At 49.8% G+C, this 17651-nt stretch overlaps 1 protein-coding gene across 3 annotated transcripts in view; it reads right to left on the bottom strand.

Moving 5' to 3' along the window:
* The window catches only part of Adgrd1 (adhesion G protein-coupled receptor D1), a 107850-nt gene that overhangs the window by 55992 nt on the left and 34207 nt on the right, over positions 1-17651 (bottom strand). For all 3 annotated transcript variants that reach the window (NM_001081342.1, NM_001347486.1, XM_006504308.2), the window contains 7 exons: positions 16976-17031; positions 15741-15896; positions 11614-11673; positions 8903-9020; positions 7764-7874; positions 6073-6148; positions 4500-4641 (listed from right to left, as the gene is read on the bottom strand). In NM_001081342.1, the coding sequence (NP_001074811.1) occupies positions 4500-4641; positions 6073-6148; positions 7764-7874; positions 8903-9020; positions 11614-11673; positions 15741-15896; positions 16976-17031 (719 nt within the window). The remainder of the gene's footprint in view (positions 1-4499; positions 4642-6072; positions 6149-7763; positions 7875-8902; positions 9021-11613; positions 11674-15740; positions 15897-16975; positions 17032-17651) is intronic.

Here is a 17651-nt window from a genome sequence, read left to right as displayed (position 1 = left end):
GCTCCATGGGGACACTGGACTGGAGACCTGTCACTTGATCCCCGAGCCTTTGGAGTTTCCCACATACTATCATCCCCAGAGTCCTAGAAGGCTGGGTAGATATGTGCCATGTTTCGTGGAAACAGACTCCCAGGAGCAAAATAGCACTCCAAAGAAAATCCTAGCTTCTGGTACACTTAGAGAGGACCACGGACCATGACAGCCAGCCTTGGGGAATGGAGTCAGGAATGTTGGTACAGTGACCTGAGATCTAGCATAGCAGATATCCCTGTGGTCTAACCAATCCTTAGATATACGGAGCCTGGGCATGCCATCTGTCTACAGATGGGCAGCTCCAAACACAGGCCTGACCCAGAACCTCGTTGGTTCATTTATCCTCTCTAGCCTGAGCATCGAGGATGGTGGACAGGACCCCATACATTTAGAATGATACAGCCTTAGGTTCCAGGGTCTTTTAGCAGATTGCTATAATATGGGTTGGGGGCCTTTAATGGTCCCACCCCTGGAATTCACCAGGTACCTGCTCAGCAGACTACGCAGGAAGAAACCTTAACTGAGAAAAACATCCCCATCAGATTGGCCTGAAGGCAAGTGTGTATGGCATTTTCTTAATTAATAATTGATGTGGGGACCAAGACATTGTGGATGGCACCACCACTGTGCAGGTGGTCGAGGGAGAGAGAAGAACATGATTTTGAGTGTCAAGGTAGGCAGCACTGTTCCTGCGTGGCCTCTGCCTCAGTTCCTGCCTGACTTCCCTTCATGACAGATAGTGCTCAGGACACCAAGTAAACCCGTTCCTCCCCAACTTGCTTATGGCTGCAGTGTTTACCATGGCAATCAAAAGCAAACCTACACAGGTACCTATACTCTCAAGACCCTGGGGAGCCCACGATTACCATTCACCATGACAAGACGAGAGAGCCCCTCAGCCTGGGGCCCCAATCCTAGCCTGTATGTGCTTTGACATGCTGGCAGACAGTGCTGTGACCCATTCTATGTTTTACAGACATGGCTGGGGGAGACAGGTGCTAAAGCCTCCTCCACCCCCCAGCTCCTTCTGCTCTTTCCCATCAGCCCCAGGGAGGATGCCACAGGTACCACTTCATGCAGCTGCAGCCTCAGCAGCAGACCTCCTGTGCATCCTCCGGAGGATAGCATGAACCTTCAACCAACCAACCAAAACAAACACGCACACACGCGCACACACACACACACACACACACACACACACACATACACGACGAGAGAGAAAAAAGCCTCTTTCTGTAATCACTACTCTCTTCTGGTAGGATAAAAATTCTCCCCAGTCCCTCTTTAAGGCACAATCCCTCATGCAAGCTCTTTGTTAAAAATAACTCTAGCACCCGACCATTAAGCTAGGAATGTGTCTTTGCCTACCCTTCCTTCGCCCCCGCCCCTCTGGTTTGCAAACTGGCACCTTCCCAGAACTTCACAGGAAGCAGAAGTGGAGTTCTCCACGAGACCACCAACAGCACTGGGAGGGCAGGGCCTGTAATCCCACCGCAATGGAAGGTCATCTCTTCCTCTCAGGCTGGCTTCCCTAATGGTAGCCTGCAAGCCTCCAGACAAGATAGGGAGCTAGGGGATGGGGAGGGCAAAGCCAGGGGTCCACCATTGGCTTCATTTTTTAAAATTACATTTTTATTTATGTGTGTGTGCGTGCACATGCATGGGTGCATGAGTATGTGTGTATTCATTATTTGTACATGTGTGTGCGTGTATGCAAGTGTGTGTGAGTGCCTATGTATGTGTGTGAGTATGTGTGTGTGTGCGTGTGTGTGTGCACACGTGAACGTATGTGAGCATTATTTGTACATGAGTGTGCACATGTGTGTATGTGTGTGCGCACTGTGTATGTGTGCATATGTGTGTGCACGTGTGTGTGTGCATAGGTACGTGTGTGTGTGTTTGCATGTGCACACACAGGCATAGATTAAAGGATAACTTGTAGGAGCCAGCTCTGTCCTTCTACCATGTGAGTCCCCGGCATAAAATTCAGATTGTTGGATCTGGTGGCAGATGCCCCTATCCCCTGAGGTGCCTCGCTGACCCCCACCACTACCTTCTTAAGTAGACTCAGCACTCGAGACAGACCAGTCTTCTCCTGCCTTTGAGAGGGAAGCACATACGATCGATCGATCCCAGAACAGACAGTCCCATTCAGGTCAGTTCTCAGTGCTTCACCTGCTCTTTGGAGGCCTTGGTTGTCTGAGTCTCCCTACTCCCATAAGCCGTCATCTCCTTTCCAACCGGACCAGTCGGCGCACGCATGTGCAGGCAGGCGGGCATCCTGCCCTCCTGCTGCCTCCCCGTGATCATTCCAGCCCTCTCCATCCATTTCCTGCACCTACATTCCAGTCAGGGTATGCTGGGCAGAGCGCACATCTGGGTGGTGAACTCTGTTTGACTGCTGCTGAGGAGTCCCATAAGACCATAGTGGGATAATCATTCTTTAAGGCTCTGTGTTAGTCTGTCCTGGACTACTTATAAAAACTCCATCTCCAGAAGCGAGTCACACACACACACACACACACACACACACACACAAACACACAAACACATGACTCCAAAAGAGATGGAGTGGAGTGAGGGGCTGGAATCTGTCACTGTCACCCACCATGACAACAACCCAAGAGACTTCTCCTGCCCCTCCTCCCTCCCTCCCTCCACACCCCCATGGCATGGCCAGGGGACACCAGAGGGGAAAGGCAAGAGGAAAGGTCTGTTAGAAGCAAGGAGAGCAAGGAATCTCTTTGTAGGTAGATGTGAACTCTCCAGAGGACCAGCTTCTGTGCTATGAGGAGATTGCGTAATACTGGGAGCCCTGTAAACCAGGTTAGGGGGTGGGACCAAGCAGCACTGCTGTGCAGCTGGCAAAGCCAGGGTTTCCGGCAACAGCCTGGAGACACTTTCAAGGCAAACAAGAGGGAGAAAAGCAGGAATGCCTCCCTTGGAAGAGTGTGGAAACAAACTTGTGCCTAACACCTTGGATTTCTTTGTTCCGGCCAGCCTGAGCGTATGCAGGCCCGCGTGTACACATCAACACATCTGCACAAACAGGTGTGCTCTCCTGGGTGTATGGATGCCATAAAACCCTGGTTCTGGGCCAGCTTGCCTGCCCTCTGCCCTCCATGGCTCTTGTCCCCCCTTCCTGTTCCACCTTTTCCTGCCTCCAGAAGGTGGCCCTGACTGTGGTTTCCAATATGCCTCCTTCCGGCTTCCTGATCTCTGCTATCATCCTTGAGTTCCCTCTCCAGGAGCTTCACCCGGAACACTGAGGTTCCCAAGGCCTTGGGGACCCTCTGCTGTGTGCTCAGCAGCACTCCTGAGATGCTAGGTGCCAGCTACAAGCCTTTGAGAGATGCACAGGAAGAAGTGAGCATGCACACGACCACATGAGCATCGTAGGAACAACAGCCCATCAGAGCCCATAATCTGCCATTCTCACCTATGGGTCCAGGGAGCTGTGGGCCTGGGAGGACCAAGCCTGGAGCAAGAGTGGGGTCAAAGCGTGACCAAACCCCAGAAATCTCATCCTGAGATGGAAAGGAATAGGATCATTCGAAACCCTGCCCTGGGGCCTTCATGTCCTGGTCCCTGTCCTCTGTCCCTCACCAGAGGAGGTCATGTAGCTATTAGCCAGGTTAAACTTCCTGTCTCTTTATAAGGTCATGTCCAGCAGCTCCTGGAGTTTATCCTCATACAAATGAGGCATCCCCAGCACCTTGGACCCCATCAATGATACATTTACCCAGATAGCCCCTACTGACCCCCTCAAAGGTTTAAACAGCCTTTGTGTCCCCCCCCCCCAATAAATGGAACCAGTTCTCCAAAGCTGTTCCTGGGTGTGTTCACAACCTGTGCACTTACTGCCAACCAAGATCCTGCCGGTGCACACCGGGCCTGGCTCAGCTTCTCTCCCTCCAGCCCAGCCTGGTGCACAGTGGGCTGGCTACCCTGAAAGGGAGAAGCAGACGCAGGACGGCACTTCCCTACAGGCAGAGCTACATAAAGATGACAGAACCTCAGTGTGAATGAGTATATCGCGACAAATAGCTCATCCTTCCAAAACCAGAGGCGACACTCTTGGGCTCCTAAGCAACGCATGACAGAGCTCAGCTCTGCATCTTGCTTACCCTGCCATGCCTGCTAAGTGACCCTGGGACAGCTGTCCCTCTACTCCAAATAAAATATTGCCACAAGCCAGGGGCATACCCATAAGGGCTGCAGTCGCCTAGAAGAGCCACATGGTTGGCAGGGAATTGGGGGAGGAGGTAGAAACGTCTTCACTCAATGTCAGACCATTGGTGAGGCTCAGCCATGTGCTTCAAGAACTAACTTGGAAGGAAATGGACTCTGGGGAGCAAAATGGGCTCCTTACCCAGCACTGGGCCCACGGACGGCTCGTCACTCCATGCCACAGGCATGCCCACCGACCGTATGGAGAGCCAGTGAGGGAAGCGCCTTTCGCTTACCAGTTTGTGTCTGAGATGCACAGTGATCAGAGGAGAGCCGGATAGGTTCTGGGACAGAGTGGGTGGTGGGGACACCTCCAGGGAGATCAGGTGGCTGGCGACAGACAGCAGGCAGTCTCTGCAGTTCACAGCCTCGGGGATCCTGGGCAATCAGTGGAAATGGGTTACATATAAATAGGGCTCGAGGGAGGGTGTGTAGCTCGACTGTGACATTGAAGCCAAGTGTTCTGAGACTGACATTTGATCCTGGATGTGGCCTCTGATGCTGAGCATCTTATTTCTGTCCCTCCGTTTTATCCTCTTGGAAGTGTGATATGATCGGAAGGTGAGATAGGGCAGGACCTTAAAACATACCAGGGAATGTAGAAGAACAGGTCTTTAACCCCAGGCTTGGAATGTCAGCGCATTGACTCGCCTGTTTCCTCAGGCACCATCTTGCCCTGTCTGAACTTTGCATTCCCTAACACACAAGGATGTGGTCAGTACTTGTGTGGTGGCGTCCACCATCACATTGCCTCTTTGTCTGTCCCTTTTCTCATGAATTTTCCCCAGTTTCCTTAGGTCACACAGCTGATCACTCTTCCTCCAGTCAGCTACACACACAGAGCTCAGTCCATGGCTCCGGAGCAAACCCTGCCATCTAGAGCTGCATCGGCCAGCACAGCACATTGCCCAACCACATCACAACTCAGGTTTGAGAGCATGACTCAGTAACCTTCCCAGAGAGGAAGAGACTCCAGGAGGGAGTGCTGGGACACGGCCTCTGCTAGATGTCAGCCCCAAAGGACTAGGTCCCCTGACTTAAAACTGTAAGGAGACTTAAAACTGCCTGACAGAGAAGGGAGCCCGCCCTGGGAAGAGTCTACAGATGGGACCTGGTAACATCACCTGGACCACACTGCCCCTGAAGCCAGGTGCTTGCAGGCTGTTCAGAGTTTAAGCTACCCAGTAAGTTTCTCATTTGCTTAAATCCATTCTGACTAGATTTCCCCACCTCACTCTGATCTACAACAGCCCGCGGCTGCTTCCTGTCTCTGTTTGACGTTCTGAGGTTGCAATGCTACTCATGGCCAAGGTCAGGGATGGTTCAGAGCAGAAGTTTCAATTGGGAATCTGATAAGTCTGACTTGTGAATGACCCCTGTCCCCTGGGGTGAGTTTAATTATGCACCTGATCTTCCAGATCTCCTCCTACCGACTGTGGAAGAAGGAAATGGGGGTGGGGGTGAGGGGAAGACATCTTCTCAAGGGAAAGGATTATAAAGGCGGGTTGGCTGTCTTCCCATTCTATAGATGTGGAAACTGAGGCTCAGAATGCCCAAGGGATAACTCTGAGCATAGCTGACCTTCTGCTCCAGAGCCTATTGGATCTCACTTGATGGAGTTCCCAAATCTTCTCCAAAGGACTCGAAGCCCAACCTGGCTTGAACAAGGCAACAGGTACTAGTAGCCAGAGTTTACTAACAAAAAGCTGTGCATGTGTGTGGCAGTGTGGAGTACCACTGAGGTTGGCCATCCAGGAAACAAGTGCATACACCCCACATACCACCCCCACATCTCTGTACAACACTCACTCTGTGCTGGTTGGGTGGATGTTTTTCAGATAATAGTGCATGGTGTGGTAGAGAAGGCCGACAATCGTGGTCCAGGCTGAGGACAAAGCAAAGGTCGGATGCTCATCAACACTCCAGTCATAAGCAGGAGATGTGCAGAACCAGGCACACATTGAGGCTGAGGGCAGTGACTCGGGGTCGGGGTGGGGAGGAGGAAGGAAGAGCCACAAGACCATGACATTTACAACAGCATGGGAGCTGTGGCTAGTCCGCAGGGTGCTCAACTGGGACAGTGACCCCCTGCCCCGTCCCTTATGCCCACTCCAGAGCCAGGTGCTGAGACTTGCCCAGGATAACAGAGAGCCTCAGGGACAGGGAACGGGTCATGGGGCTGCCAGTTGCCCAGCAGGGAGTGTGTCTCAATCAGTCTGCAGGAGGGGTATGCTGATGCTCAAACGGAGCTCTACAGGCTGTAGTGGAGAGCTAGATGGCTACAATGTATCCCTTGTCCCTTGTTACAGTAAGACCCACATACTCAGCATTTCTTTCTCTCTGCTATTGTGAGAACGCTAGGCTATCGTTGGCTGATTTTGTGAGCTCTTTTGCCATCAATTTGGGACTCACTACATGCCATGCATAGTGACTGATATACACTTTGCCTTGTAAGTTCTGTAACAATACCATGAAGCGGGTATTGTTGTTGGCCTGGCATAGATATGGTCAGAAACCTGCCCAGGGCCACACAGCCATTGGTGGGCTAAACTAGGGTTTTAACCAGAGTTTGGCTTGCTTGACAGTAAGTGTTGAGAACATGGATTCTGGCCATTCTTGAAGATTGGGTTATTGCCAATCTGTCCTGCATTGGAACCTGGGAGGATCAGACGCTATGCAAGGCTAGATGGTACTTCTCTCTTGAGAGCAGAAAATGCTGTCTTTGCCCAGAGGAGATTGAAGTCATGAGTGCCTGTCCTCCAGACAAAAAAAAAAAAGTATCCTTGTGCCGAGCAGTGGTGGTGCACGCCTTTAATCCCAGCACTTGGGAGGTAGAGGCAGGTAGATTTCTAAGTTCGAGACCAGCCTGGTCTACAGAGTGAGTTCCAGGACAGCCAGGGCTACACAGAAAAACCCTGTCTCCAACACCCCCCCCCTAAAATGTATCCTTGCAGGGCTGGGTAGCAGGGCTGGGTCTCTGTCTGGGCCCCTAGGGAGAGAAACCACAATAATCCTCAACTGTGAGTGGACCCAAGATGGAAGGATCCACATAGATGTCAGCCAGATGTGGTCAGAGCTGCCTGGGCTCCAGAGTGCGCCTGTGTAACCAGGTATCCTTGGTTACTTACTCATAATGAGACTTGATCTGAACCTGTCCTGGGATAGTTTCTGGGTCCTCTCTACAGACATATCTATCCATAGCTACCTTGGGCAAGAGGAGAGGTGCCACCTCTAGTCATATTCGACTAACCAGGAGCTGGGCAGATTTGGGGACACACAGTATCCTATGTGGTGGGCCAGACTCACAGCAATGTGGATTTTTCTCAAGCTCCACTCTAAGTCCCAGCTCCATCGATGGTCTAGTGTGTATTGTGGAATGAGGTGGTATGGTATGCTTTGCATCCGAGTCCTCTCTAGGAGCATCCAACTCCCACCCTCCCACAGAGGGACAGCCACCCAGGCTGCAGCACCTGAGGGCCTGAGGAACCAGATCCACTCACCTTGGCTGTGAAGGGCCTCTCTCGGAATTTCAATGTAGCTATGCCCATGGGCTGGGAATCTATAGTGGGGAGCACTGAGCGCTGGTGGGAGGACCTTGGCCACAGTGAATTCTGAAGGAGAAGAAGACACAGTGAATGGGGTCAGCAGGCTCACCTGCTGTGGGAAACAGGCTGAAGACCCTGTGTGCCACCACCCTTCATTTCCTCTACCTAACCAACATCTAGGAGAGAGGAATCGCCTCTAGAAAGGGTGACCCAGAACACACATGTGTACATACACACGTGCGCACACACACACATGCATGTGTGCACACACGTGCACATCTGCATGCATGTGAGTTAGGAGGAGAATTCCTGGCTGGAGGGACCCCACCCCTTTACAGACCTCTAGCTCTAAGTATCCAACCTCATGGTAGCAATGATGCCAGACCCCATCATAGCAATGGTTGCTATATTAGATAGCCATATCGCTATCTAAGCTCTGGGGGACGCCATCAGAAAAGAGAAAATGAAACCACGAGTGTGGAGGGAGTGCCTTGGCAGACAGGCTGCCCCAAAGGCTGCTTCTTGGGGCAGATGAGCTCCTAAGCCATGATAGGAAGCTGTATGGTACCTCTGCACTGAAGTGTCCTGAGACAGAAGTTCAAAGCGAAGAACACAGGGGTCCGTGGGACCTCTGACACATCCTGGGAACACCAGGCTGCTTCCTCTAATGTCCCATTCTGGCATTCATCCAGACTTGCATTCTGTACTCCTTGACTCTTCCTCCCCTGGCTCTCTTCACCCACTTCCACATCTCCAAGGCAGAGAGCATCCCACTGGATATTTAAGGACCCAGAGGCTCAAAGAGTTCCAATTCCCATTCTGTTTAAGCCCAGATGACTGTCATCTTACACACACACACACATACACACACACACACTGTCGTGACTGCTTACCCAGTCACGTGTGCATGCCACGACCCAGCACTTCTAATCTAATTCTAACAGGGCTTCCTTCCAAACTGGGATTTTTGCACAAGGTGCTGGAGCTCAGAAAATGGTGCTCCATCTCAGCTGCTGTGTAAAGACCAATGACCTGCGCATCCAACACTCTTTCTCCCACAACTCCCCACTGCCTCCCAACCTGATAATGGCTACCTGCCGTGGAGGACGAGCCTGTGAGGGTGACATGGGGTTCTCTGGACTGTAGGTTGGATGATATGTGGCCCATGACGGTATCGATGGTGTCAACCAGGCCCAGCGTCATGGCGTTGTCCTGCAAGGAACACAGACTTGAAACTCTGAGGACCACCTCCTCAGCATCATGAGATGAACACATAAAGAGCTCAGAGCTTCACTTCCCCCCCCCCTTCCACCCGTGACAGCTATCGGAAAGAAAAAAAATCACCCAGCTGCCCCACTTCGAAGCCTGGGGTCGGGGCGGTGACCTGACCCGATGAGTTCTTGGAGCACAGGATGCACAAGTCAAAGCTCACCCAATGTCATACATAGCACTAACTTCTGAGTGACCAGAGAGCTCAGACACCTGTTCGTAGCTCTGCTACGAAGACACTAAGGACTGGGGCAAATCTCAGGTCTGCTTATGCCTCCGTCTTACAGATAGTGGCCTTGAGTCCCCTGAGGCGTGAGGACATCAGGGATTCTTTTCTGCCCTCAATGAAGTGGCAGCCTCTTTAAAGGTACCAGCCTCCCCAATTCCCTCTGGCCTCTTTGACTCCTCGTCCATAGTCCTCTTTACCTATTCGGCATCTTTAAGGTGGCAAGGACACCACTGGATTCTGCCCACAGGAAAACAGGGCCCTCTTAGCTTCACAGACAGGGTTTATGTCCAGCTCGGCCTGACTCTTTTGGACCTCAGCAAGGCAGCCGAGTTCTCTCAGGCCCCTTGCCCAGTTCTGTCTCGCCCTCCCATCCCCTTCATATCCTTTCTTAGACAGCATCTGTCGCAGCTGAGCTCTCGGCAACCTCTCCCAAACGCTCCAGGAGGACCCACTGAGGCGGAACCAGACGCCCAGGCCAATTTTAGACATTGTCTCTTAGGCCCCGTGGTCTGATTCCAATCAGAGCGTCTGTGTCTTTGGCACCCGGTTCTGCGAGGAGCAGCGATTCGTGAGCACCCTTCCCTTCAATGCTCATAAGCTTGCCTAAACCGGGATTGTTTCGTAATTATTCATATTTTTGCAGCAGATTTGCATATTTTACATTCAAAGAAAGTTCATTTAAATCAATGAAGAAAATCTGTTGGTCCAAGGCCTCCACTGGCTGCCGTCCCTCGGCTGGCTGTCCCTACTGGCTATCTTCCCCGCATTTCAGACTGCAGCTTGTACACAGAGTCCCCTGGAAACCTATCTCTGGAGGTCTATGCTTCTTGAAAGGGAATGTATTTCTATGTTAGACCGCCACTTTAACATTCTTGATCCCCTCTCCTTCCCATTTGCCAATGTTATACGGTCTAATTTCACACGAAGCTGTTCAATAAAGGGCTCGCGGCACTGCAAGCCCTTGCCGCCATCTTATTAATTAGGTGAGAATTGGCTGTCTCTTCTGCCTCTGCACCTGGTGGAAAAGCTTTAAATGTTCGAAATGAGGAGGGCTCAGGAGAGGGAGCACGTGGGCATGTTGGTGCATCAGGGCCCTCCAGGGCACTTGGAGCCTTCATACTCTCTCTCTCTCAATGCACCCCTAGAGCCATGTGTGGCACGAAACCTAGGCGGAGTGTGAGATCTCTAAATCACTGCATAGACTGACTACTAGAGAGGCCAATACCCACTCTACTAAGTCACTGTGAGGTGGGTCTGTTGTTACTGTAGCATGTTCTTTTCCCCACTCTTTCCTATTTTGTGTGGGTGTGTGGTATGTACGTGTGTGCATGTTTTTGCTTGTACAGGTATATATGCACACACGCACATGCGTACATGTGGGGCCTAAAGTTCATGATGAAATCGGCTTAAATCATTTTTCCACTGTACTCATTGAGATGGGGGGGCTCTCAGTCAAACCTATATAGCTAGCTAGCTATCTTGCCTCGGGGATCCCCTCCTCCCTGCCTTCTCAGGTTGGAGTTATGAGGAAGGTGGCATGGCTGCCCAGCATTTGTGTGGACGCCTGGGATCTGAACTCCATTTTTGCATACTTGTGAGCTCTCTCTTCAACCCCATCTTGGCAAAAGTTCTTGATAAAATTACAGAAAAGCAGGTTCTAGCAGATGTCTGTAGAATGTATGTGCGTGAGCGGGCTGTGGACCAGACTGTGGGGTTATATGAGGCTGCTCACCGTCACGCTTTGCCTGAAAGTCCCTGGTGATTCTTATCTTAGGTATTTTTATCACTGCAACTATTCATTGACTCTGCTCATGTTTTAAAGAAGTAATATCAATAAGATGGTTGGGAATCAAGGAAAAGCACTCTGCTCTGCTTCTCAAATTTTGAGTGCAGGGGGACAAAAGCCTTTCATTTTCTCTTTAATCATGAAGCACACTTTTGAGCTCTGCCGTCTCGCACTCAATCCGCTGATCTTAAAATGCCAAATATGGCTCTTGCTATTCAAGAATGCAGAATAAAAAAAAAATACAATGCTGTGTGAAATGACAGACAAAGGTCAGCCTTCGGGAAAAGCTGTTCCCTTACCCAGAGGCAGAGGCAGTGGCACAGGACCGAGGGTCCCTGGGTCCCCACCCCACCCCGGGGTGCATTTCATGCCCAAGGGAAATGAACTTCAGTGTCTCAGGCATCAGGACCGAGAAAGGCTTCATTCTTCTTGGGGATAGTTAGGGCCATGGGGTGCCACTGCAGAAAGACAGCCAAAATGCAGCACACACATGCTAAAGGCCAAAGCGTCCTCTTCCTTACCTCTGATTCATGGGTCCAGCTGGGCAGTAGGAGGACCTCACCCACCGTTCTTAAGAAGGTCTAAAGGTAAACAGAACAACACTGCTTAGCATAGACCCTCCAGTCTCACGTCTGAACCTATCAGTCTCCTTCCCCATCTTCCCACATCTCCTCAGCTGGCCGTTGGTGTCGCGCACAGTGGCAGGCAATGATGGCTTGTACTTGTGGTGTGTGTCCATCTGTGTATGTGTGTAATGTTTACACGAGCACACTTTCATATTAGTGTGTGTGAGTGCTTGGGAAGTCCAAGGATGATGTCAGTGATCACCCTGAGTTGCTCATCCACCTTATCCATTGAGATCTCTCAACTAATCTCAGAGCTGGCCATTATGGCTAAATCCTGTCTCTGCCTTCTGAGACTGGAATCATATGCAGGTTTCAGCACTATATGGATTCTGGGGATCTGAGCTCAGATCTTCAGGGTTGTGGGTCAAATGCTTTAATCACTGAGTTATCTCCCCAGCCTTGGGCTATATCTTATGGATGCTGTCTCTTTTGTTTCTGTGGCAACCTTGTATAGTCGGTGATCAGGATGTGGACATCACAAGTGACAGCTTCTAGCATGTCCCATCATTGAATGGATGGATGAGTGGATGGATGGATGGATGGATGGATGGATGGATGGATGGAGGATAGATAGATGAATGGATGGATAAATGGATACATATATGGATGGGTAAATGGATGAGTGGCTAGATGGCTAGATAGATGGATAGAAGTATGGGTGAATGAATGAATGAATGAATGAATGAATGAATGGGTAAATGAGTGCATGAGTGGATGGTTAAATGGATGGATGAGTGGCTAAATGGATAGATGGATGGATGACTGGGTGAATTGATAGGTAGATGGATTTATAGACAGATAGATTGATGAGTGATAGAATGAGTGAATTATCACATTCACGAAACCTGACACTAATGCCAGCTGGAAATCACCTCAACAAAGCAGAAGCAACTTATGCCCCCTCAGTCAGTCACTGTAAAACTTGGTTTAACTCATTCATGTTCCAAAACAATAAAATCAAATTTTAGCATTTTCAAATAAGAAGAGATAAGTGAAAACTGGTTTTCCCATGTCCTTTGGGGGGAAAGCATTAGTTAGCACACCACATAGCATGGCAGCATCCCATAGCATGGCAGCATCCCATAGCATGGCAGCATCCCATAGCATGGCAGCATCCCATAGCATGGCAGCATCCCATAGCATGGCAGCATCCCATAGCATGACAGCATCCCATAGCATGGCAGCATCCCATAGCATGACAGCATCCCATAGCATGGCAGCATCCCATAGCATGACAGCATTCCATGCAACCTCTGAGCAAAGCTGAGCAGGGTAGCTACTTCAGTGAAGTTTGTCTCAAACCCCACCCCTCCCTACTGCACGACGCCTTATCTGTCTGTCTTTACAGAACCCAGACTCAAACTTGAAGGCAAACTCCCTCTCCTCTGTTTCCTCTACCCAGTGGTTCTCAACCTTTCTAGTGTTTCCACCCTTGAATACAGTCCCTCCTGCTGTGGTGATCCATAGCCATACCATTATTTTCGTCACTACCTCATACCTGTCATTTTGCTACTGTTGTGAATCGTAACGGAAGCATTTTTTGGAGAGAGAGAGAGGGAGAGAGAGAGAGAGAGAGAGAGAGAGAGTTGCCGAAGGGGCCGAGACCCACAGGTTGAGAACCATGAGGCAGCCACAGCCAACAAAATCCTATCCCTCCTCCACCAAGACACTAAGTATGTGCAGAATGCATTATCAAAGCTCCCTTCTCCCATTCATCTTCATTCCACAGCTGTTTATTAATACTCTAAAGTGCGAGGGCTTAACTAATGACTGCAAAATGTTCATGCTTTCTCTCCCTGAGCAGACTGGCAAGCATTTTCTTTTATTCCTTATTCCTAAGCCTTTTCCTCTCCCTCCTCCTCACTCTCCCTCCTCCCTCTTGCCCTCCCCTCCTCCCTCTCCCTCCTCCTTTCCCTTTTCCTTCTTTTCTTCCTCCTCCCCTCCCCTTCTCCTCCTCCTATTCCCCCTCCTCTTCTTCCTCCTCCTCCCCACCTCTTTCTCCTTCCTTTCTTCCTCTTCCTCTTCCATAAAGTCTCATACAGCCCAGGCTGGCCTCAAATTCACTGTACATAGAATGACTGAGGCCAAGGATGGCCTTGAACTTCTGATCCTCCTCTCTCTGCCTCCCAAGTGCTGGGGTTACAGGTGTGCACCACCACCCTCGGTCTGTGCGGGGCTGGGGATCAAACCCAGGACTTCATGCCTGCTGGATAAGCACTCTTCCAAATGAGCCACATCTGCAGCCCCCAAGATTTTTCCTAAAAAGCCACAAAATTAGGGCTTCAGATTGTCAGGTTAGACCTTCAACTCCACCACATTATGCAGAAGCAGGCTAGACTGGGCATAAGTGAGTGGTGGCTATATGTCCCTAAAATGTTAGGCCATGCATGGGTCACATTTGGCCTGAGAGACACAGAGCAGTTCTGAGAACAGAAATGAATGAACCACAATAGGCAATTCTGATCTTTTTCTTTGTTTGTTTGGACAGGACCTCATGATGTATACTCAAAATCCTTCTGTCTCAGTTTTCCAGGTATTGGGATTTTAGGTGTGTGCTAGCTACCATGCATACATTTATATTTCTAATCAGCTATTTATATGAGGGGGAGTGTTACATCAACTAAATAGTATATTTTATTTACTTGATCCAACTCATAAAAATATTATTCCAACATGAAGACCACATAGATTTGTGTTGTTGCCAATTATTAAGATATTTTACAGTTCTTGTGTTCGAGGCTAGGGACTCCAGTGTGAATCTTGTAGGTGGGTCACTAGTCTCTGTACATGAGCTACTTGGAAGCACACATAACTGACAGCCACTATTTGCACGGTCTAGGAAGCAGCCCCTGGCCATTGTACTCTGCCTTTGCTGATGGTTAAGAGCCAGGACACTATGGAAAGCTGGACAATGACTGCCTAGAAATTTTGTTTGCCGTTGTGTCAGAGTTGAGAAGTGCTGGGAGGCATTCTGTATGATTTGTCCCCAAGAAACCAGGGTCAGCCCAGGCTGTGTGTGGGGGTCTCAAAATGATGACAACTGGCTCGCTCAGTCTTGAGTTGGCTTTCATTTGATCTGGACACATTTCCAATTAAAATTCCAGCCATGCTTTGAAGGCTAAAGGCTCCCGTTGCTAAATCAGGAAAGACGAAGCTGAAGGTTGAAACGGAGAAGCTTTGAGTAGCTGGCTGCTACTCCCCACAGGTCAGCTGCCTGCCTGCTGGTCCTGCCCATTGGAACCATTACTTGGATTATTGACCCTCAGAGGCATCTGGATTTGCAGTCTTTGACTCTGTGAGGTTTAGCAGAGAGATAAAGAGGCAGTAACCGACAAAGAGCAAAGCCACGGAGCTTTCTCCTCTACCTGGGGACTGTTGGAAGGAATGAAGAAAGGGAGCGTCTTGACGTTACTATCCTAAGTACCACACTCGTAGATGCTCTGACCACAGCAGTCAACATCCCCCACTCCACCTCTTCCTTCTTGCCAAGGAGACATGAGACTTGAGACCATGAGCTGCAAGCCCAGTTGGCTCTGGAAGCCAGGTAGGTGGACCAGAAAGGTTAGAGGCTGGGTAAGTGAAATGCAGATCCAATTTCCAGCTCAAGGGGGCTTCACTGAGCATCATGAAGCTGGCTGGAAGCTCAAAATGTCTGTTTACAAGCAGCCTAAACTGCAAGGCAAGACTCTTGGTCTTGCCCTTTTTTAAAAAAAAAGATTTGTGTGTGTGCGTGCGTGTGTGTGCATGCACTCGTGCATGCTTATATGCCAGATATGTGTAGGTGCCCATAGAAGCCAAAAGAGACTATTTTATGCTAGGGATCTGGAATTACGAATGGCTGTGAGCCACCTAGCACAGGTGCTAGGAACCGAATTCGAGTCTTCTGTAAAGGCAGCAAGTATTCTTAACTCAGGAGTCATCTCACCCAGTCATGGATTTAGATCTGTCTTACTCTCTACTCCATGGTCCAGCCATGCATCAGCCCTAAGCCACTAGCCAAAGGCACCAGGACATTTATTTACCTCTGTGAGGTTCAGCGCCGTTTCCTCTGAGAGGGATTTATTGGGCAAGCGGAGGGACACATTTTGAAGGTATCTCAGCACAGTTCCCGGTCTCTGGAAGCGTTTTCTCTCCTCGGTCAGGTTGGTGATGATAGGGTGGTAGGCATCTGTGGGTATCTGAAAGATAGTAGCCATGTGGCTTCCTGCTAGGAACTGAAACCAAGACATTCTCTAGAAACCCAGGGTGACCCCTTGCTCTGGGCTGGTAAGGAGAGTGCTAAGACTGTCCCACACATGGACACTTCAGTGAAGAATCTGCACAGGATAGTATTGCATCCTCTCAGCCCCCTTGTGAAACAAGAACCGTTGGATAAATGAAATCCTGAATCCGAGTGGATGAGAGTCTAGACACTCACTGTCAAAGTCCCCGAGGAAGGGACTAGGCACAAAAGCTAAGATGAAGTGGGCACATTCTCTACGAATCAACCCATTTCTCTGACATCAGAAGAAAAGGCACCAAAGGAAGCCGCTGAGAAGAGAAGGGCCTCAGGAAAGAGGAAACCAATTCAGGGGTCACCAGCTCGCAAGAATTTCCTTTCCTCCTAACATTCCAAGGAACAGGACCCAGGAGGGTCCTTCTTCCAACCACTCTGGGCACCAAGAATTACCCTGAAACTGACTCTCCTCCCTTTATTAGTTCATTTTGGATAGGACGCTGGGCCTGCTGGCACACATCAGAGGCCAACACTATAGCGGGGTGGGGTGGGGGGTTGTGGTTTGAACGTGAAGCACGGTTCACAGAGCCTCCTGTGTTATAAAGTTTTGGCCTCCGGCCTGTGGCACTATTAAGAGGTGATTGGGTCATGGCAGGGTGCTCACTCATCAATGGATTAAACCCATTGATGAGTTTGTATGTTGTAGTAAGAGCAATAGGCACTGCATCTAGGTGGAGAAAAGAGAATGTGCCATTGAGGGATGCTTTAATCCTCAGACTCTCATTCCACTCCCCTTCCCTCCTCCCCCTGCTCTAGTCTTCTGACCCCCACCTCCACTTCCTGGCTGCTATAATGCATGGAGTAAGAGCCCTTCCTCCACTTAGGTTTCTATCACGATTCTGCCTTGTCTCGGGCCCTCAGCAATGCACCCAGCACACAATGGAGTGGAAACCCTTCTCCCTTGGATGGTCGGCTCGGAGATTTTGTCTGAGCTATGAAAAATGACTCATGCACAGGGTAAAGGGAAAAGGTCCTGCTCACCACGGTGTGTGCGGTGGGCATCGCTGGTGGTGTTGAAGACAACAGAGCATGTTTACCTGAAAGATAAAAACCAAACCAAACCAGTGCTTCAGTGAAGGCTAAGTCACCCTTTGTCATTCCCAGGGAGATCTGTCCTTATTCAGAATTTACCAGCTTGAGGCGCCCTACAGAGAGGCACGGGATGTTTTGAGTATGGATGTTGCTGAGAAGATAAAGGGCTCATAAATCAGCCTAAAATGTAGATTATATGGATTTTCCCAGCAGAAATTATTTTTCCATTTATATTGTAAATTGCTTCTGAACACCGTTCATGCAAGCCATCACATAAAAAGGATGATTTTATGCAAGGTCTCACGAATTTCAAACAAAGAAGGAATGAGAAATAGCCTTCACTGGCACCTAGACTCATTACAGATAAAACTCGGGACTCTTAATCACTAGGTGTTACAGTATGAATCAGAAGCATCTCCCACACTGGAACACTAGGTCCCCAGCTGATGACACTATTTTTAGAAGGGCTCTGGAAACCCTGGAGGCAGCGCCTCGCTGGAGAAGCTGGCATCACTAGGGACAGGTCACTGAGGGTTTATTTATCCCTGCCCACTTCCTGTGGTGTGAACTGATGTCCTTTTTTGGCTATGATGTCCCATTCAAATGTCTGGAACCCATTTTCCCA

The sequence above is a fragment of the Mus musculus genome, chromosome 5 (genome assembly GCF_000001635.26).
Source record: "Mus musculus strain C57BL/6J chromosome 5, GRCm38.p6 C57BL/6J".
NCBI classification, from domain to species: domain Eukaryota; kingdom Metazoa; phylum Chordata; class Mammalia; order Rodentia; family Muridae; genus Mus; species Mus musculus.
The sequence above is the reverse complement of the archived record's forward strand: the minus strand, read 5'-3'. Positions and strand labels throughout refer to the sequence as shown.